At 47.0% G+C, this 21,949-nt stretch overlaps 1 protein-coding gene across 2 annotated transcripts; it reads left to right on the forward strand.

Moving 5' to 3' along the window:
* Positions 1-1,926: 1,926 nt before the first annotated feature.
* On the forward strand, positions 1,927-21,485 carry SFTPD (surfactant protein D). Of its 2 annotated transcripts, none has more exons than XM_081074144.1 (8): positions 1,927-2,601; positions 5,594-5,795; positions 11,612-11,728; positions 12,001-12,117; positions 12,451-12,567; positions 12,963-13,079; positions 13,691-13,774; positions 16,140-21,485. In XM_081074144.1, the coding sequence occupies exons 2-8, from the start codon at positions 5,597-5,599 to the stop codon at positions 16,508-16,510; spliced, it is 1,122 nt and encodes a 373-aa protein (XP_080930270.1). In that variant the 5' UTR covers positions 1,927-2,601; positions 5,594-5,596; the 3' UTR covers positions 16,511-21,485. The 2 variants fall into 2 exon arrangements, with proteins under 2 accessions (XP_080930270.1, XP_080930269.1); XM_081074143.1 differs by having other exon boundaries at positions 2,164-2,360.
* Positions 21,486-21,949: the final 464 nt, after the last annotated feature.

The raw sequence follows: 21,949 nt of genomic DNA on the forward strand, positions 1-21,949 counted from the left end.
TTATGATAACTCTGTAACGGTCAAATTCATAAAACTGTGATTTATGAATCCTAGATTGATAAATTCACAAATCTGTGATAAATAAAATCAGAGAGTACACAGTGGTTCCTAGGGGCTGAGTAGAGGAGGAAAGGGAGAGGTATTGTTCAAAGGGTTCAAAGTTTCAGTTATGCAAGATGGATAAGTTCTGGAGGCGTGTATAGCATAGGGCCTACAGTTAACAGTTAAGATTGTATAGTTAACATTCGCTAAGAAGGTACATCTTCAGTGTTCTTACCATAAAAACATTAAAATAAAAATTTGGAGATGATAGACATGTTTACAGCTTGGTTGTCATGTGGGTTTCACAGGTGTATACTTATTTCATACTCATCAAGTTGTTTTATGTTAAAAATGTGCAGCTTTTTGTATGTCAATCGTACATCAACGAAGTGGTTTAGAAAATGACCTCATAGTCTCACTGAGGAGGCAGGGAAAGAACATGAGAATACAAATCACAAAAGAAGATAGCATAGAATGACTGAAAATGAGGTGGCGTGGTCATCTTGGACTAGAATTGTTGGGGATTCTCTCATGGCTGGGGGATAAGAAATGGATACGTCAGTATGCAATTCAGTGAAATTTCCATCAAGGGTAGTGAAAAGGAGTGGATTAGTGTTAACGCAACTATTGTTGATTTTAGAACATGTAGATTGAGATATCTATTTCCAAGAAGTCAGGCTGAACAGGTTTTCATCATGCCGTATATCCATTTCCATTTCCTTGTCCAATCATTAAACACACAGCTAGGATACACTGGCTCAGTTCAAACTCAGGTGAAGGTCTGGATTGGGTTTCAGGCCCATAGTCCAGGCCATGAATAGAGACCAGAAATTCTCCAAGAAAACTGGATAAGCTTAGAAGTCAGAGGGAGTTATCAAGCCAGAAACAGAGGCATCAAGGTCCATAAATCAGGGAGAGGAACTGAGAACAACAATACTGTGCCACCCGTGGGTCAAGAATTGAAGTCAAGGTCATAGGCCAAGTGTCAAAGTAAATCAGACTAAGGTGGGGAGTCTAGAACTATTGTCTTGAATCCCATTGTCTTTGGACTAGCGTCCAAAATTCCCATTATGGTCTAACAATGAAATAAGACATGTAATGGGCCCGCAGAGCTGGGAGTTTCAACAGCGATGTGGCTGAGCAGCCAGTAAGCCAGATATCAGAGGCCACAGCTTAGCTCTGACAAAGGTGCAGCTAATGAAGTCCACCGGGGTCTGCAGATATCACTGAGGCTGCAGTAGCATCAGTGTCCAGCTCCCAAAGCAACTGTGTGGTCATCCAGGACCTTACCTTGGGAAGATAGGGTGGTCTAGTGGTCCTCTGCGTGAAAGCCACTGTGCTCACCATTTAAGACTTGATATGCAGGCTTTGTGGGGAGGGGAGAGCAATGGTTTACTTCAGCCTCCATGCTGGTCTTGATCTCTACGTGGCTCATGAACATCCTAGAATGGGGATGCCTCTGTGTCAATAATGACATAGCCTTCTCATTAGGGATCCGGCTTCCAAAATTGCAATGTGGGAAACAGAAGACCTTTTCCTACTAGCTGAGGAAATCTGGCATTACATATTCGACAGTATACACAAGATGCCACAAGAAGCATCAAAAGCAGGGAGGAAGGAAGCACCACCAAAGGGATGGGCAAAGGAAAGGATTGGAGGCCTGGGGCTGCTGTTACGTGGACCCGAGCAAAGGGTTATTGCAAGAGATGAAGTCCCAGGGATCTAGAAGCAAGCATGCCAGCAAGGATGGTAGGGCAGGCAGCTGCCCCACCGTCACCGGAAGTTCAGAGTTGCCCTGGGGATGCCTGCAATAGTGTATGAGCAGCTCAGGGGTGCAAAGTGGTCATTAGAGCAATACACAGGACCAACAGTACTTAAGGAGGTAGAGAGATGAGGGCAAGGAAGTGAAGGGAAGTCCATCCCACAAAAGGCAAGTGGAGAGCTCTCCAAGATCTGGCGCAGGAAACAAAAGAGTGACCTCTGCCAGGTGGTAGCTCCCCAGCCATGTCCCCCACAGGCTGCTGCCTCTGCAGCCCCTCCACCAGCCCCAGCCCTGCCCAGAAATGCCAAGAAGCTCCCAGCTCTTTCCCAGGAGCTGGGTGGTAATGTTGGGGTGAAGGAGGAAGAAAAGCGGGCATAGCAGGCATGGCTCTTGAAATCTGTAGTAGCAGGTTGCTTTTGCAATCGGTGCAAGTCATTGTGCAACTTGCTGGTCTTCTCAGTGCCTTGGGTTCCTGGATGTCTGTAAAACGTGGACACTGGTGATGCCCCTCAATGCACAGAGCAGCAGTGAGATGCAGATAAGACCATGGACTGAGGTACTCTGTTAATCTAAGGCGATAATATGTATAGTGTTAGGAATATCAGTGGCAGGTTTCCAGAACCCCGGGGGGGGGTGGGGGTGAGAGTAACTGAGTCAATAAGGAAGAAAACTGCCCTTAAAGAGTTCTTCAGAAGACCAGGACAGGTGGCTCAGATTACAGGGCAGCATAAATAGACAGTGCCTGCCAAGGAAAGGCTAATTTGCCTGGAGATCCTGGAGTCTTAGAAGAAGCAGCGGTGAGTGTGTCTGTCCTTGCCTCTCATTTTGTTTTCCCAATGTCCAGTGCATAGCCGCCTGCTCCACTATTGGTGGTATATTTTACTGGTGTTGAGGAAGGAAGGGTCTATGTAGCTGTTCTGGTCTAGGAGGTATGGGTGTGGGAGGTGGGGGGCATAGCGGGGTAATAAGGAGCATTCTTCTGCCCATTACTCTGCTTCCTTTGCTCTCTGGGTTGAGAGAGGGTGGATGATAGGATGTGATACCCACCCAGATCCCAGATGCCATTGTCTGGAAGCCTCAGTGGGAAATGCAATTCCTTCTCTCTCTTGGTTCCTCTCCATCTGCTATATCTTCAGGAAGAAGTGCGGTGGAGGAGAAACAGACCAGACATTCACAGCCCTGGGTTCTAAGCCCATCCTGGTACCAACTGCCTGTGGGACATGGATAAACATGCTTTTCTATTAGCCTCAAAGTTTTACTTAAAACCTATACTTATTAGACTAGGTCACTGATTTTTCCAACCAGTCTTCAAACGAGTTTGTTTTGTTTTTATCAACGAAATCTTAGTCTGAAAGCTTGGCATAAGCTGAACACTATGTGAATTGAGGGGCTTTGGCTCTGCCCACTCCTTCTATAGCCCCAGCTAAGATGACTCATCTGAATCTTAGTTCCGAAAACACGTAAGTTAGCTCTCTCCAAGGCCTCTTCATGCTACAATGGATTGTGGTGCCTTGTGTACTATCTTGAGCTGTTGGGCATAGTATGTATTGCTTTTTATTGTTCCCCAGCTTTGGGTGCCGGGCCCCAGAATTGAGGCAGCGGCGACCAGGGAACAATGCACTTGCTCTGGCCTGTGTCCTTCAGTGCTCATGACTGAACCTCTGCCACAGCAAGTGCAGCGAGGCAGCTGCTGCTGGCCTGTGAGCTCGCCTGGGTGTTTCTAGAAACTTCCACGATGTCCGAGGAAGTGGTACTAGATGTGATCAAAAAGTAAGGTGTATGTTTACATTTTTAAAAAATGCATTACAATAAAAGACACATTGCCATTAACCCCCCTCAAAATACTCCCTTTACTTCTAACACAATCCATCATTCTTGCCACTTTCTGAAGCAGTTCTTAAAAGTCTTCTTTTGTGAGTGTCTTTAGTTGCACTGTCGTGGCTGCTTTGATGTCCTGAATCAATTCAAAACGTTTACTTTCATGGCCATTTTGACTTTGGGGAAGAGCCAGAAGTTGCACGGTGCCAGATTCAATGAATAAGGTGGATGAGAACACACCGTAATGTTTTATTTGACAGAAATTGCTGTACCAGGAGCAATGTGTGACACGGAGCCTTTCCGTTGTGATCATACAGTGAACGCTGCTGCCAAGTGCCATCCAAGCAAAGGCAGGGATCTTCACTATGGGAAGCGGCACATGGAACCTTAGTCACAGTGTGTGACAAGTTTCAACTTGTTCAGTGCAGTCAGTCGGGTGTGAGCTATGGTTGAGAGAAGGTGTGTTTTAAAGTGTGCTGTAAATCATCCTCCATCATGACAACACTCTGTGTCACACGTTGCTTCTGGCATATGGCAATTTCTGTCAAATAAAAACATTACGGTGTGTCCTCATCACCTTATTCACCGGATCTGGCACCGTGTGACTTCTGGCTCTTGCCCAAAGTCAAAATGATTCAGGACATGGAGGCAGCCATGACAGGGCAACTAAACACACTCACAAAAGAGGACCTTCCAGAACTACTTCAGAAAGTGGCAAGAACGATGGGATAAGTGTGTTTGAAGTGAAGGGGAGTTTTTTGAGGGGGATTAATGACAATGTGTCTTTTGCTGTAATAAATTTTTTAAAATTTAAACATTCACTGTCTTGTTGGATCACACCTCATAAATTCAAAATGGAAAGAGGCTAGTGCAAAATAAGGTCCCCCATTGCCCAGAATCACCAGAAACTGGAGAAAAGGGCACTTCTTTGTCTAGGAAGTCCCTCCCCTGCCACCACCTCAGCCTACCTGGCAACCCCCTTCTCCTTTGCACAGGTCCCTTGGACTTTGTTCCCAGCCTCTGCAACTCCTGTGAGCTCTTTCCATTGTTATAACTTTACAGTTTCTCTCAGAGAGGAAAGAAGTCCAACACTGGGAGTGACCAGGCTCCCACATTCACCAGTCTCACTTAATTCCGAAGTCCGTCTCAGATGGTAACTGGGTACCCTATTGGACATCTGTTCTTTCTACATTTACCCTGACTGAGCCCATCTCACATGCCCCCTCCTCCATAAGACCTCTCTTCCAAGTCCTCTCAGGTAATCTGGGCAGGACTCTAGGTGTCCCAGCTTCTCTCCAGCTGCTAATTTAGTATCTCTGAGAACTTTCACCTGGGTTCCATCTGGAACTTTCTCCTTGGAGACAGCGTCTAGTCCAGGAATGACAAATCTCCTGGCAAACATGCAACCACGTACCCATCTTGTGCTCAGGACAAATGTTACTCAGCATTCAGGACTCTGGCTCCTTTTCAGACCAGCACTGCAGACCACCAATGCTAGTCTATCCAGGGCAACAAGTGAGAGGCATGGGTTTGCTTTGTTGGAGCTAAGTCAACCACTTTAAAGATACAGACAGGGAGAGGGAAGTTCAAAGAGGGGAAAGGTCCTGCCCAAAGGCACTCAGTGAATCCTTCTGATATGACAAATGGCCTTGGTGAGGACTTCTACATCCTAGCCACTGTGTTGATGGCAGTGTCCAAGGGAAGGCACTAGAAGAGACAAAATGGTGCATTTGAGAATGATTAGATGAGGCTGTGAACCCATCAGAGTTCCACCTAGGTAACTCATGCTCTTCCATGCCAGACTGTATGCCCACCTTGTCCCTAAATTGCCTTCGGAGTCCTGCTGCTCTCACCCCACAGGAGGGGAGAGGAGGTAGGGAAGTGCCTCTCCTGACATCCAGCAGCTGGACCAAGCCCTAACCCATGTTGCAGAACCAAGAGCATGTTTTTCTCTTTCTGTTCACTGCCTAGGCCATGATTCTCCTCCCCCTCTTCATGCTGATCCTGCTCATAGGACCTCTGAGGTCACAGATTGTGGAAGTGAAGAACGAGTCCCAGAAAATAATGACTGATGCCTGCACCCTGGTCATGTGTAGCCCCGTGCAGAATGGCCTGCCTGGTCGTGATGGACGGGATGGCAGAGAAGGCCCTCGGGGCGAGAAGGGGGATCCAGGTAGAGCTGGGACCATGGGTTTGTCCTGGTGGGAAGGGGTGGGCATTGGAATTGTAACTGACCCACTAACTCTGGATATTCTTCTGTGAAAGACTTGGAGATGGAAACCTACTTCCTTGGGAAGGAGGAATCCCCCAGACATTCAGTCTACCTAAAACACTGCTTTACCAGTTGACAAATGAGTGACTGCTCTGAGCCCCCAGGTGCCTGCCTCTGTCACCCAGCTGCCCTGATTCCTCCCCTAGGATTTTCTGATTTTTTTTTCCATCCCAAGAATGGGTAAATGACTGGTATTTGGAGCCCTTTAGAACCATGGTCTGGCACGTAACAGTTGTACATTTTGATTAGATGGTTCCTGTGCAGGGTGTTAAATATTTTAAATATCTAATTAAACTCTACTGCATGAAGGGTAGGAAAGGATGAGGCTCTGTGGCCCCAGACTCAAGCCTGATCATAAGGGTTTGCCCTAAACACTAGTACATTAAGGAGAGCAGGAGCAGGAGCTCACATTTCTTTGTTTAGCCCTGTGTTTGGGCATTCTCTTGAGTAATTCATTGAATCCTACTTATAAGGAACATATTAATCTCATTTGACAGGTAAGAAAATTGTGATGCAGGGAGGCTAAATGACACCCAGTCAGGAGAGTAAAAAGGACGTAGAATTCTGCATCAGACAGTCTGCTTGGTTGCTAGCTCCATCTCCACAGCACGATCCCCTCTGAGACAAATCACTCAGTGTCCCTGAATCTCAGTTGGATCATCTGTAGTGAAAATAATGTCTCCTACACAGTGACAAATAACTGAGCCAAGGCTTTATCCTTTGTTGAGACTTCAGGATAAAGTTGCGTCTTCCTATTGCACCCGTCAGGTGAATTCTTCTGAGCTTTCCAAAGGTACTGTTATTAAGGGTATTATCCAAGTAGTACTGCTCCACAGGGGAGGATCTGGGTCTCATTGGCAAGAAAGGAGAATTCAATGAACCAGTGACAAGGATGAAGAGACCACCGTGGGATTGGGCTGGGCCTATCGTGGGATCCACTGTGGTCTTTCTCTTTCTGGAATTTGTATTTTGGTAGAAGGAGGAAGGAAACTAACAACATTAGTTTCTGGAAGGAATAGGGAACATTGCCAGGCTTTGTAGGACGAAGGACAAGCAAACAAGTGTCTATCTGTCCTTTACAGACAGAAAGTGTCTCCCAGCAGAAATGGGGTGGGGCTTGGGAAGACTGCCTGGAAGTGGACTCAGAAGAAGGGTGGTATTCCAGGTGCCAGCTCTCAGAGAATCCCAGCTCTCTCCTGGTTGGCGATTGGAGAGAGAATAGCCCACAGTAGGGCCGGCAGACCAGGCTCCACACTGGCTCCTGAATTCCAGGCACTTTAGTCACTCTACTGTTTTGGGTCAGAGAATTTACTGAAGAGCTTGGAACATCCTCAGAACCGTGACCCAAGTAGGTCTGGGTGGGAGAGTCTGCTCTTGTGACAACCTCCCCTGCAGATTCTGAAGCACATGGTCCCAAGGACCTGCTGTAAAGGACAGATGGGCCTGAGAAGAGAGACCCTTGAATAGAGGTGGAGGCTGGTGCCACGGTCACTGTGGTGATGCCCGGACGTGTCCTGGAGGGCCAGTAAGACATGGACCCTGCTTTGGGGGATTGTATTTCCAGAGACGATTCCCGTACTCCTCAGCACCTCCAAGATTCCTGCTCAGAAGGATTTGGTGAGACAGTAGCGTCAGGAGTAAAGCCACACCCCTCATTGCAGCCCCCAGGGCCCCTCTCTACCCTTGCTTACTTCTCTGATCTCACCTCCTTCTCCTCATCTCCGCACTGGCTTTGCCCTGGCCCCTCACGGCGCTCTGCCCCCTGCCGGCTCAGGGTCCTGCCACTGCTCTTCCCATAGAGGTCGCTGTGCTTGTTTCTCACCCTCCCAGCTTGACTAGCAGACCACGTGCTCTGTGAGTCCTTCTCTGATCACCTCCCCACTTAGAAGACACCCGCACCAACACTCTCTATGCTATCTTTCCTCTGTGACTCTTATTCTGATCTAATAAACCAAATGGCATACGTTTTAATTTGTATTATCTGTTTCTATGCCGTGGAGTTTATGCTCCGTGAGGAAGGGACTTGATTTGTTCTCTGTTTCTCTCACTACTGTATCCCATTTAAGACAGTGCCTTACACATAGTAGAAGCTCAGTGACTCCTTATGGAATGAATGAATTGGAGATGTAAGGCGAGGAGAAATTTTGGTACAACTAAGATTGGCCAAACTGCTGGTCCGTAAAGCTTCAATTCAGGTGGCATTAGGGTTTAGGAGAGATCTTTGGGGGAATACTAGGGTACCAGACTGGTGCTTTGGGAGGTACAGGCGCTTGTTGTTGAAGGTGTTCTTTCCCCCATCCCAGTGCTCTCATGGCCTTCACCGTTGTGTGTCAGGGATGGGCAACCTCCAACTCCCCCTTCCAGGGAGTGGATTTTCCCTTTGGCCCTTCTACGTGGCTCCATCCTGGCCAGGATGGAGCCCAAGTGAGGCTCAGCCTGGGGTCAGGGCATGTCTACCCCTAGCATAGTACACTGTTGCGTATGGATGTGGGGCTCATCCTGTCACCCTCTGTGCTTCCATTTCATTCCTAGTGAGGATCCTAACCCAAATCAGGACACAGCGCACAGCACAGAACCTCTCAAAGGCACCAGTTCTCCCCCCATCACCAGCACATTCTTGCCCCAGGCAGGCCTGGCCTCTCTTGCCCTGGAAACATGGGTTCCATGTCTGAAATGTGACGTCTCCTCTACAAGTCTCTCTACATCCTCCTCACCCTTGAAGTCGCATTTCTTCCTTTAGGAAAACAGCTCTGAGTATAGGTGTGTGTGCTAGGGTTGGGGTGCTGTGATGGGATGACGGGCTTCTCATGCTTCGTCTTCCTCACTTATGTTTAATATCCTGCTACAAATCCCTTGCAGAACAGGACCTGGTGCTAACCTTTTCATCTTGTTCAGTGCTAAGCATAAAGTTATGTTCCATAGTTGGTTTCTTAGTGAACAGAGACATGCAATAATGAGCAAATGGACAAATAAGTGAATGAATAGCCAGTGGGCACTCCCTGTCAGGTGTCATTTCCCTTCTTTTCTTTTTTTTTTGCACATGAATGTTTATAGTAGCTTTATTCACAACAGCCAAAAGATGGAAACAAGCCAAATGTCCATCAACTGATGAATGGATAAACGAAATGTGGTCTGTCCACACAGCGGTACATTGTTCATCCATGCCAAGGAATGAAGTGCTGAGACATGCCATATAGTGGATACACCTTAAGAATGTCACTCCAAGTTAAAAAAGCCAGACACGAAAGGTCATATATTGCATGATCCCATTGATATGAAATATCCAGAATACGTAACAGAGACAGCAGAATAGTGATAGCCGGGGGTTGAGGGGAAGGAAGGGGATAGGGAGTGACTGCTTAATGGCTATGAGGTTTGCTTTTGGGGCAATGAAATGTTTTTGAACTAAATAGAGGTGGTAGTTGTATAACGTTGTGAAGGTGCTAAATGCCATTGAACTGTATATTTTAAAAATGTTAGTTTTATGTTACATGAATTTCACCTCAAAAAAAAAAAAAAAGAATAACCAAACTCACAGAATTGAGTGTAAAATTCTTAAATATTGATAGCCATTTATTTGCTTTTTTTAGTCTTTTTTGGGTAAATCTTCTGTAATTTCAGGCTGAGGCAGCCTTTCTTGAGGTAACATGCCTTTTTTTAAATGTTTGGTTATTTTGCAGTAGAAAATAATATGTGGTCACTAATAGACAAAAAGAAGACAATTTAAAGTGCCTTAATTGTGCCACTTAGGAAAAACAACTGTTAATACTTTTGTGTATGCCTTTCCTGTGATTTTTCCAATGTGTATTACATGTACACACACCCTACAATGTATGTACATATTTATGAAACAGAATTATATTGAACATAGTATTTATAACATACTTTTATCACTTAGTGATACAATTTGGGCTGTTTTCTATAGTTTGAAAAGCATGTTACAGAGCTTTTCCTTTTTTTTCATTGAGGTATAATTGACATATAACATGATATTAGTTTCAGGTATACAACATAATGATTCAATATTTGTGTATATTGTGAAACAATCACCACAATAAGTTTAGTTAACATCCATCACCAAACATAGCTACGATTTATTTTTCCTTTTGATGAGAGCCTTTAAGATGTATTCTCTTGGCAACTTTCAAATATACAATACACCATTCTGTACGTTACCCCAGGACATATTTATTTTGCAATTTGAAGTTTGTACTTTTTGACCACCTTCACTCATTTCACCTACCCCTCAGCTCCCACCTCTTGAAACCACCAATAATCTGATCTCTGTATCTATGAGTTCGAGTTTCTTGTTTTGTTTTTTCAGAATCCACATATATGTGAGATCATATGGTATTTGTCCTTCTTTGTCTGGCTTATTTCACTTAGCATAATGCCCTCAAGGTCCATCCATATTGTTGCTAATGGTAGGATTTTCTACTTCTTTTTTAAATTTTTTATTGGGGAATATTGGGGGACAGTGTGTTTCTCCAGGGCCCATCAACTCCAAGTAGTTGTCCTTCAATCTAGTTGTGGAGGGCGTAGCTCAGCTCCAAGTACAGTTGCTGTGTTCAATCGTAGTTGTAGAGGGCACAGCCCACCATCCCATGTGGAAATTGAACCGGCAACCTTGTTGTTAAGAGCTCGTGCTCTAACCAACTGAGCCATCTGGCCAGCCTTGGATTTTCTTCTTTTTAACGGCTGAATAATATTGCAACACACACACACACACACACACACACACACACACACATGCACACGGTGCCAAAAAAGTGTATATACATTTTAAGAAAGGAAAAAATTGTATTGATTGTAATAGTCAATATATACCGATAAAAAAAGATGAATATAAGTCATGTTTGACTTCAGCCATTACAAGAGGTGCTCAAAATGGTTACATCAGCGTCCAGACACTTCTGATGATGGCAAACTACTGCTTGAGCATAAGTAACATCTCTTAAAATGTGTATACATTTTTTTGGCACCCCTGGTATATATGTATACATATCACATCTTCTTTTTCCATTCATCCATCATAGACACTTAGGTTGCTTCCATCTCTTGCTATGCTAAATAATGTTGCAATGAACATGGGGTGAAGATACCTTTTTGAATTAGTGTTTTTGTTTCCTTTGGATAAATACCCAAAAGGGAAATTGCTGGATTGTACGGTAATTCTATTTTTAATTTTTTGAGATGAGTATTTTCTGTACTCATCTGCATAACAGCTGTACCAATTTACATTCCCACCAATAGCACACAGTGTTCCTTTTTCTGCATATCCTTGTCAACGCTTGTTATCTCTTGTCTTTTTTATGATCGCCATTCTAACAAGTGCGAGGTGAAATCTCATGAGTTTGACTTGCATTTCCCTGATGATTAGTGTCAGGTGTCATTTCTTATATAAATTTTGGTTCTAGGAAGAGGAGAGCAACGAGTTCATGATCCAGGGTAAATCCTGTCAGATTTCCTGCCCTAAATGCTGCGGCCTTGGGGCAGGGGAAGGTGCAATGCATGGAAAGTCAGACAGGTCATGGCTTGAAGCCGCCTCTAACTCTGGCAAACCTGTTTCCTTATAAAATGGGGATGTGGACGCCCATATCCAGAATCACCCGTGGACTGGGGAGTGTGAAGGTAGAATGTCTACACCCTGTAGAACCCTGAAGGGATGTCAGGGTGCCTGAGGCCCAGGTTTATGACCATTTCTTCTGCTGCTACAGGTTTGCCAGGACCTGCAGGGCGAATGGGGTTGCCTGGATCACGTGGCCCAGCTGGGCCCAAAGGAGATAATGGTTCTGTTGGAGAACCTGGACCAAAGGGAGACATTGGACCACGTGGTGAGCAGCTGGGCATGGAATGCAATGTCTGCAAGTGGTACTGCTGCCACTAAGAGATGCCAATAGGCATGCACATGTCTCATCTAAGGAAGAAGGAAGAAGGTTGTTCTGAAGGTGGCACTGGGTTATTTTGGGGAAGGCTGGAAATACTGTCGGGCTTCATCTCTAGGATGATTCTGCCTCTCAAGCTTCTATTATTGCTCTCATCTTTTCATGCACTCCCACTTCCAGGAAGAGTGAGTGTCACTGACTGGGCTGGTCCTTTTCCTTAGGACCTCCAGGACCTCCAGGTTCCCCTGGTCCAGCGGGAAGAGAGGGTCCCGCAGGAATGCAGGGGAATGTCGGACCTCAAGGCAAACCAGGCCCAAGAGGAGAGGCTGGACCCAAAGGTAGGTGGTTGGTATGTGGCTGGTCTGGGAGAGAGACAGGAAGAATGGCAGTGGTAGTCCCTGATGTGACCTAAGGCATGCTTATGGTGCGAGGAAATGCCCAGACCATCAGCACTCGATACACCACGCTATGGCCCTTTCCCCCGACAGTCCCACACTGACGGTACTTTTTTTCTCTTAGCCTCCATGGAGGAGCCCCAGGCCGTAAGGAGCACAGTCTCCCCAGTTCTCTCTCTCACCCTGGAGCTGTGGATGAAAAGCTCCACTACTGAGGGAACGACACATACTGCTCACACTCTCAGCAGCATTTGTCCCAATTTGTTCCTTCCTCAGGAGAAGTGGGTGCCCCAGGCATGGAAGGCTCTGCAGGAGCAAGAGGCCCCACAGGTCTTAAGGGAGAGAGAGGTGCCCCTGGTGAGCGTGGAGTCCCTGGAATTGCGGGGACAGCAGGTGAGTGATGGAAGAAGCTGGGGTGGGGCTTCAGTTTTCCTGTGTCCACCTGGAGCTGCTAACGCCTACCCCTCCACCGTCACCCCACCCATTAGGTCAGAGCTGACATTAACGGGTGGTAGGGTGAGCATACGCAAGGAGGGTACATCGATGGACTCGGGGAGCGCTGTATCTAGGAAGAGTGTGAAGTGAGGAACAGGGATAGTCTGTACAAGGAAGGTTGGTTGCTGGGGGATGGGGATGGTCAGTGCGCAGAGACGGTGCGTGGCTGGGTTCTGGGAACAGACTGCATATGGGGCGGGTGTATTGCCAGGCAATAGCACAGTCCACATACAGAGAAGGTGAAAATGCTGGAAAATGTACACAGAGCTCACCCAACTCTTCTCCATTTTCAGGGCCTGCTGGAGCCATAGGTCCACAGGGACCTCCAGGGGCCAGCGGCACCCCAGGACCAAAGGGGGACAGAGGTGCTCCTGGAGACAAAGGAGCAAAGGGAGAGAGTGGACTTCCAGGTAAGGTAGGCTTCCCTAGCTCTGGGAGCCCCCACCACGGTGGGGAGGGCCAGGAGGGGAGGGCCCTCTTCAGCTCAGGGCGGGCCCTCCTCTTGGTGTCAGCCCCACTAATTACAGGAGTGTGTGAAAGCAGGAGAGACTAACAAGCTGGAAGGCTCTGGTTTTAGACTCTCTTACTCAGTGGAGGGCAACCTTGAGCAGTTTTTCCATTTGATCATGGGGACAAGCACATCTCCCTTCACAACCCATCAGATAGCTTTGAGCATCGAACAAACCAATGGATGGGAAGTACTTGAGAAATGTGTATTCCTGTCTCTCCACTCCACAGGAAGTGTTATCAGATTTTCAGAATTTGGAGTGAAAATGTCATCTTTCAGTGTCAGTAGGGTGCAAGGATCTGCTCAGGGGGCAGTTTGTTCACAGCAGAACCACGTGGGCACAGGGCACATCCCATGGGCACAGGGACCAGTTGTTTCAGCAGATGTGGGCTTTCTGGGGGTCAGCCCCAGTTCCTTACCCCCACTCCCAGTGTGCCTGCAGCCCTTCCCTTTGAGGCCCAGGCTGTAGGCCTATCCCCGGCTGTGCCTTCACTCGGCCTTTCTTTCCTGCAGACATCACTGCTCTGAGGCAGCAGGTGGCATCCTTGCAGACACAGATACAACACCTCCAGAGTACCTTGTCTCAATACAAGAAAGGTGAGTTCCTGGACCTGAACTTGAATCAGACAGAGGCTAAGCCCCAGACTGCATCTGAACCTTGGTATGGGGTTGGCTGGGCCAAGGCCTGGGATTGTGTGAATTGGGACCATGTTTAGGCCTAGACCTGGAGCTGGTGTGGGGCTAAGGATAAGGATGGGACAGAGCACTGCAGCCACATGCTCCAGGGCCTGGAGGTAGGTGCAAGGGACAAGTGGCAGGATACGGCCCGATCGCCAGTTCAGTGGGCTGGAGGAAGCATGGTTGGGGCTATCAGGTTCCGGAACAACCCTGACATTACAGCCACCTGTCACCTGAGCCAGGTCAATGCCCCGAGCTCAACGCAGTTCAGCACACCTTCACTCCTGCCAACCCTGTGCTGGTCCCTGTGACAGATATGGGGACACCCAGTCACCCAGGATGCATTTCTGATCTGTGGGGCCAGGTGTACAATTGCCCAGCCCATGGGAGCTGAGACTCCAGACACTGGTCTGAGAGCTGGGCTGGGACGCTGCCCTTCAGGTTCAAGGCTTGTGGGGGCCTGATTTCGGTGTGTGGCCGAGAGTCTCACCTGAGACATGCCCGGGGTCTGGCAGGGGACGGGCTGCCTCTGGGCTCTAATTAGTGCTGGACACCCCCTGCCCCATCCTGGGTGTTCAAAGTAGAGATTCTTCCCTAACTCTGGAATGCTGAGCAGTCAGAGGCCTGCAGGAGCACGTGCCCGAGTGCCCTGTGCCTTTGGGAATCTACCTCAGTCCCTAATCCCCCTCCCCCCCCACGTCAGCTTTGAGTCACATCAGTCAGCAAATCTCATTGATCCAAAAATAGAAGAGTTTCTGCAGGAGGAAGGCGTAAAGGGGCTTGTCTGGGTGAGACATAGAGTTGGCTCCTAAGTACTTAAGCCACTGCAGTACCTAAGTACCAAGGATGAGAGGAATTTCAAGAATTTGGCGTGTCTTCCTCCATCCACAAACATATTTGCATACGTATTCAGTCACTCCATATGCACAGTGATGCAAACACGGGAGAACTTGTGCACATGCCCCTGCCACACGTGTACTTACATAGGCACTCACTGCATGCCATCTACAGACATGAGCACACACACAGATGCGGGCACATACAGAACATTCACACACATCCAGGTGGACTTCAAGTACTCCCTGTACCTTCGATGGACACAGGGCCCTGTTCATGTGTGCACATGTGTGCCGACTCAGGTGCAGGCCACAAGCCCAGTAATGGCACATGGACTCTTGCACTGACCTTGTCCGGGTTTGCTCTGAGTGCCCTCCCGGGCATGTGGAGAATCTGCCTTCTGAGCCCTTATTGAAGCTGAGAGGAGAAGAGAAGTGAGTCAGGGTGCAGCCTGGGCTCCTAACTAGCCCTGTGAGGCTAGAGCCCTCTATGGAGCCCTGAAAATGTCCATGCATGAGCCCTGAAATCTAAAGGATGGGGAATGAGGTGGAATAAAAAGGGATAGTTGACATGTCACACAGGTGATGCTTTTATAAAGTGTACCCCACCTTAGAAATGAGGAATTGGAAGATCTGAAAAGAGAAGTGACTTTCCCTGGCCCACCTGGACTGTCCCTGCTAGGATGGGGCTGAACAGCTGGCTTGACGGACAGACAGAGCTGTCCAGCACTGATCCCGCCCGTGCCCACCACTGCCCTGCACACCTGCATCTTCTCACCCAGCGCTCTGGGGGAGGATGACAGGTGTTGCCCTCCCCACAGGTACACCGAGAGGCCAGCCTTGGGCTGTGCCCAGCGCAGAGATCAGCACATTTTCATCTCAGGTGGCCCACCCTCTCCTCCCCTTTCCTTCACCCCGCAACAGCACAGACCCTCTCTGACAACCCCACACACCCTGCTGTTATGAAGGGGTCAGAGTGAGATCAGAATGGGCCCTGGGCTGTGTTGTCCCTACTCTCAGAGACTGCCCCAGCCTGCACGGTGCCCTTTCCCTGGCCAAACTCAGTGCAATTCTACCCCATAATTGGAAAGCTGATTCTGGCATGCCACGAGGGTGAAATAGACAGAGCACGTCCAAACTTCAGTGTCAGATCAAACAAGGTTTAGTTGCTAACTCTACTTTTGATAATTACGTGACATTGGGCCTCTTACTTAACTTCTCTGAGTCCAGTGTTCTCATCTGTAACTAGAGACCTCAGTACCACCTCACAGGACGCGTCGTGGAGCCGGGGCCGCTCTGGAACCAAGTGTCCCGCTTTTGTCCTATCTGGTGCCACGATACCCAGTATGGGAGGCCTGAGCGCTCCAGTTGGAGGACAAAGGTCTCAGAGCCCCTAAGTTCTGGCCAGGTGATGCCACAACCCCAACCTGACTCTTTTCTTCTCCTAGTGGAGATGTTTCCCGACGGCCGAAGTGTTGGGGAGAAGATCTTCAAGACAGGAGGCTTTGAAAAAACGTTTTCGGAAGCACAGCAGATATGCCGACGGGCTGGGGGAGAGGTGGCTTCCCCACGTTCTGCAGCCGAGAATGAGGCCGTGCAGCAGCTGGCCATAGCTCAGAACAAGAATGTGTTCCTAGGCATGACCAACAAAAATGGCAAGTTCACCTACCCCACGGGGCAGCCCCTGGTCTACTCAAACTGGGCCCCAGGGGAGCCCAACAACGATAAAGGGGCAGAGCTATGTGTGGAGCTCTACACCAACGGCAAGTGGAACGACAAGAAGTGCAGTGAAAACCGCCTTGTGGTCTGCGAGTTCTGAGCCCCCTGAGGTGGGCAGGGCAATTGTGACCCAGGAGCCTGGCTGAGTCGGAGCCCACACCTCTGTACTGCCAACATCACAATAAAAAGCTGACACCTCTGCTGCCCAAGGCTTCTCCACAGCCGTGGAGGCCAGAGCTAGCTGAGGCCAGAGCTAGCGCTCCTATGGAATGCCTCTCTCAGAATAAAATGCAGAACTAGCTTCACGCACTGGCAGCCCTGTCAGAGGAGAAAAGGGCCAGCCTGTTTTCCCAGTTGCAAAGGATCCAATTAGGTCTCCAAGACCACCTTGTTTCAAAATCCAATGGCTCTTCCTCAGCCCTTCTCATCCTCGAATTATCAGCCACATTTGACCCAGCTAGTAAGCTCCCTCTTCATCAATCCTCTTCTTGGCTTCCAGGACAATCTTGCTGGCTTTTATCCTATGGCTGCTCCTCAGCTCCGTTTGCTTGTCCCTCCTTCTCTTTTTGACCACTTAATAGTGATGTGCTGAAGCCTTCACTCTCGGTCCTCCTCTCTTCTCTTCTCACCTCATTCCAGGGCTGAGCTCATTCTGTCCACGGCTTCAGATTCCTTCTACCGGTGGCTCACACGTGTATATCGCTGCTCAGGACCTCTCCCTGAGCCCCAGACTCCTCTAGCCATTGCAGCTGGAGCCCCAGCGCTGGGAGGCCTCAGGGGCTGCCTGAGCCCTGAATGCTGCACTGCAGAGTGGGACGACCTGGCAGGTCACCTGCCTCCCCAGCCAGACTGCGTGGCTTTATGGCCAGGAGACACCTCATCCTCGCGCACTCAGGGTCTCTTTCTAACCACGTCAATATGACTGTCTCTTGGCTCATGGGAGGGAGCACCATCTTCACAATCCTAATTCCATCTGAAATCTCAGGCACAGAGGGTGTCCAGCCATGCTCAAATCCATCCCCAACCCTCCTCTTGCCAGGAATGTTTATTCCCCACTCTGCGATAATTGAGTCGAATTGTCCTCATTTTACAGATATGGAAACCAAGATACAGAGAGGGGAGGGGACTTGCCCAAGACCATGGGTGGTATCAGTGCAGCAGCTCATCATGAAAAAGGTCATCTGACCCCTAAGTTTATACTTTTGGTCTATACATTTTTAGGCTAAAGGCCTCTGTATGTTACTTGGTTTATTGACATACTGCGGCAAAAATTATTTGAATAGCACCTGTGCTTAAGAAATCGGAATGACACCTGGATGAACCACAGGCTCAGAGGAGGGGACAACACATATGCTTCCCTCCCCCAGACAAGAAACCTACCACTCTTTCCTTTTTTCCCAGGGACCAGGAGGACTACCCTTTCTGGCTCCTCCTGAACAGAACCCACAAACCCCAGCCCTCTTCCCAACACTCCTGCATATAGGACAGCATGTCTGAAAACAAAAAGCCGCACATAGCTCCAGCTCTCTGCTATGATCTTTTTCCTATTAACTGAAAAAAAATCCCCAATTTCCGGAAGCTTCTGAACTATAAGGTTGTTATGCAATAGTGAGCAAACAGTCTTCAGTACAGAGGCCACACGTGGACATATTCAACCAGGGACCTTAGAAAGGGCTTTTTCACTACAAAACAAAACAAAACAAAACTGGATCTGCTTTAAGCCAAACAGGAGCATTTTTTTCTAAGAACAAAGTTATGAATTGCCTCAAGAAAGATGGGTTGCAAAGGCAACGCAGTGCTGTCTCCCTGCTTCTACATCTGTGTATCCACACCTCTTCTCGTCCTCTACACACCACTTTCTTCTCCTTCCGGTTTCTTGAGGGCCTGAGCATAGGGAATTATGTGTCACACAAAGATCAGAACCTGTTACTTGATACCAATTCAAAATTCCTGTAGAAACGAATCTAGCTGTCTCAGATGCCTATCTCTGGTCCAATCAACTAAACCTGGGGGGTTGACCACATAGGACAGTGTGGCCACTGCGACCCATGCAAGATCATGGTGGTCTGGGCAGACCCTCTAAAAGTGACCACCAGCCATACCAGTACTTAAGTCAAACCTATTTCTTGACAAGAGGGAAGAAAAGAGTGGCAGCCTATGTGACTCAGTAGGAAGAACAAACACCTCCTGGGGTGTTGAAGACTGGGAATGTTGAGCCCCCAAGCCCGAGGAAGGAGCTTCAGAGCTACCTGCGTCATGGGATCTGGTTTGTTCTCCAGCACAGAAACAAGTAAGGAAGGTCATGTGGCCTCTGTAGACACAGCCCTACTAAAGCAAGGGACTGAGACAAGTAGTTCAGAAAATTCAGGTCTTACCCCATTCTTGAGCATGGCGGCCTCTCCTGCACTAACATTCATGAGCTCAGGTCAACACAGATCTTAAACACTATCAGCCCACCCCGACCATAGTAGCTGTGGCCTCTAGTTTGGGGACCTTGGTGCCAAGTGAAGCCAGGATTGTGTGACTCTAACATTCTCAGATGTTACGACTCTCACAATGCCAGGTGACATCATGAGAGCAGATTGGGATCCTTCCATGTCTGGAGGGTGACGACCAAAGCAATTTTATAGGGAAGCCCCTGTTCATTTTAACAGTATATTCTTAAAGTCCCTCCTGGTTCTCAACCCTCCTAAACCAGCCCACTTCCCAAAATGAACAGACAGTGGGGAGCCCTCTGATGTTTGCTCTTTTAGGAGTCTGTCTTTGCTCTGAATTCCCTTGATATAAAACACTGACAAGTAGGTTGCTTAAGTTCAGGGTATTCTCAATCACTCTTACCTTCCGGATTTCCTTAATTCAAGTTTAACGTTGTGCTTGACCTTTTCAAGTTACCTTTGTTTTATATACTAGAGCCAAGAAAGCAGGTATCTATTACAGGGAACAAAATATTAATTTATAAGTCAAGTATTTATCCGGGCACCAGGTACAGATGGTGGGCTGGTTGTGCCCTCATTGATGCTATAGCGATACATGTCCCTAGAGATAAACTGTAGAATTATGTTCCTGCACACAATAGAGGTGACCAACAAGTAGATTCAGAATGAGCAGATGATTATAAAATCTTTTACCCAGGAGAATAGAGCTCTATCTCCTTGTGCAATCACCAACCTACTCAAACACCAAGACACACATTATTGTTTAAGCTAATTGTGACAATTAGTCCTCTATATGGCTAATAGCAGGTATCTTGTGGTAGATATTACTGTTTTTTTTTGTCAACATTTCAATAAGAGAGACCTTATGAAGGCAGACCTGCGACCTGTGTCACTTCTGGGTGGGAGCAGGTAAGGGCCATTGCATTTCTGAAGTGCCCTATTTTCTGCTGTCACGGTGATAACAGAAGCATTGGTGATACAAAGGTATTGTATAATCCAGCATTCTGGAAACCTGAGCAAATGCATGACAAACAACTGCCCTTGGAGATCACTTGGGTGGGTCTACCTGGAACCTTGAGTGAGATTTGGGCCTTGTCTCTGCAGCATATGTAGCCCAATCTTACCAGATACATTTTGAATATTAACCTGTTTGACTGCCATTTACTTAAGCAATACAGTCTCTCTCAGGCTGCGTGGCTCAAACAACTTTGAGCCACAGGGGGACTCATGAGGGCCCTACCTGAGCAAAATGGCACTTTCCATATTTATTTAGTAAGTAGATAGAGTGAATAAATGAAAGAGTTGAGTGAATGAAATCCTTAATTTCTACTTCTAAGTCTATTTGTAGGGCTGAATAAAGTGTTTTCAAGATGTTTCCAGGTCCTTAGATCTGAGGAAATAGTACTGTGACCTCACTGCTAGCCTTTCTGCACTTTTATTAATTTCCTGAATACTTCATTTCGGGTGTTAAGTAGCTGGGGCCAGGCCAGGGCCGAAAAGTCAGATGACAACTTCAGGTCAAGCAAATACATTATGTGACCAGAGGGCTGGATCAGGGCAGGAAAGGAAAGGTACCATTGGTTCTGGGTTTTGAGCAAGCCTTGGATGCCTGCCCCTGGCTACAGAGGACTTGAGAGGATAGGAAGAGGATGAGAGGCATGTAAAATCCCCAGAAACTCAATCCCCCAAATGAGTGAGGCTGTGAAAAAGGTTTTATGAGAAACAGCCTAGACCAGTCAGAAAAATTACTTTAAAAGCATAATGAGAATGGACTTGGTCATATTGTGTTAAAGGGTTTTATACAACTAGCATAATTATAACAGTGTATTACAGGAATAGACAGTACAATGTAAAAGCCACCAAAAACAGGCCCAAGTATGTATATATACAATATACATCATCTATGCATGGTAAAAATAGATTACCAAGATTATAGGAAAATAATGAATTGTTCAATTAATAATGCTCAGTTAAATGGTTAGGCATTTAGAGGAAAAATAACATCAGATTCTTTTCGTTACACATAAAATTCAAAATCAGAAGAGAATATAAGTACCGATTTATGTAGTTTTGGAGGAGAGAAGAGATACCAAAAATAATATCAGAGAAGAAAACCCAAAACAATAATATTGATACATTTTTTATTTATTTATTGGGGTGACAATTGTTAGTGAAATTACATAATTACATCATCTATAAATCCCATTGTGTGTTCACCACCCAGAGTCAGTTCTCCTTCCATCACCATATATTTGATCCCCTTTACCCTCATCACCCTCCCCCCACTCCCTTACCCTCTGGTAACCACTAAATTACTATCTGTGTCTATGAGTTTTTGTTTCTCATTTGTTTGTCTTGTTCTTTTGTTGTTTTTGGTTTATATACCACATATCAGTGAAATCATAGGGTTCTCTGCTTTTTCTGTCTGACTTATTTCGCTTAGCATTATATTCTCAAGATCCATCCATGTTGTCACGAATGTTCCTATATCATCTTTTCTTACTGCCGAATAGTATTCCATTGTGTATATGTACCCACAACTTCTTCATCCATTCATCTACCGAAGGACATTTTGGTTGTTTCCATGTCTTGGCCACCGTAAACAAAGCTGCAATGAACATTGGAGCACATGTGTCTTTATGTATAAATGTTTTCAAATTTTTTGGGTAGATAACCAGGAGAGGGATTACTGGGTCATATGGTAATTCTATTCGTAATTTTTTAGGGAACCTCCACCCTGCCTTCCATAACGGCTGCACCAGTCTACATTCCCACCAACAGTGTATGAGGGTTCCTTTTTCTCCACAGCCTCTCCAACACTTGTTACTATTTGTCTTGTTGATGATAGTCATTCTGACTGGGGTGAGGTGATATCTCATTGTGGTTTTTATTTGCACTTCTCTGATGATTAGTGATGTTAAATACTTTTTCATATGTCTATTTGCCATTTGTATATCCTCTTTGGAGAAATGTCTCTTCAGGTCCTCTGCCCATTTTTCAATTGGGTTGTTTGTTTTTTTGTTGTTGAGTTTCATGAGTTCCTTGTATATTTTGGTTATTAGCCCCTTATCGGAGGCACTGTTTGCGAAAATCTTCTCCCACTC

The sequence above is a fragment of the Rhinolophus hipposideros genome, assembly GCF_964194185.1.
Source record: "Rhinolophus hipposideros genome assembly, chromosome: 15".
In the NCBI taxonomy this organism is placed as follows: domain Eukaryota; kingdom Metazoa; phylum Chordata; class Mammalia; order Chiroptera; family Rhinolophidae; genus Rhinolophus; species Rhinolophus hipposideros.

Coding starts and splice junctions, on each gene's coding strand:
- SFTPD (XM_081074143.1), top strand. CDS start 2,307: ATGCCCCTCAATGCACAGAGCAGCAGTGAGATGCAGATAAGACCATGG. Junction 13,080..13,690: donor GGGAGAGAGTGGACTTCCAG/GTAAGGTAGGCT, acceptor TCTTTCCTGCAG/ACATCACTGCTCTGAGGCAG. Junction 13,775..16,139: donor CTTGTCTCAATACAAGAAAG/GTGAGTTCCTGG, acceptor TTCTTCTCCTAG/TGGAGATGTTTCCCGACGGC.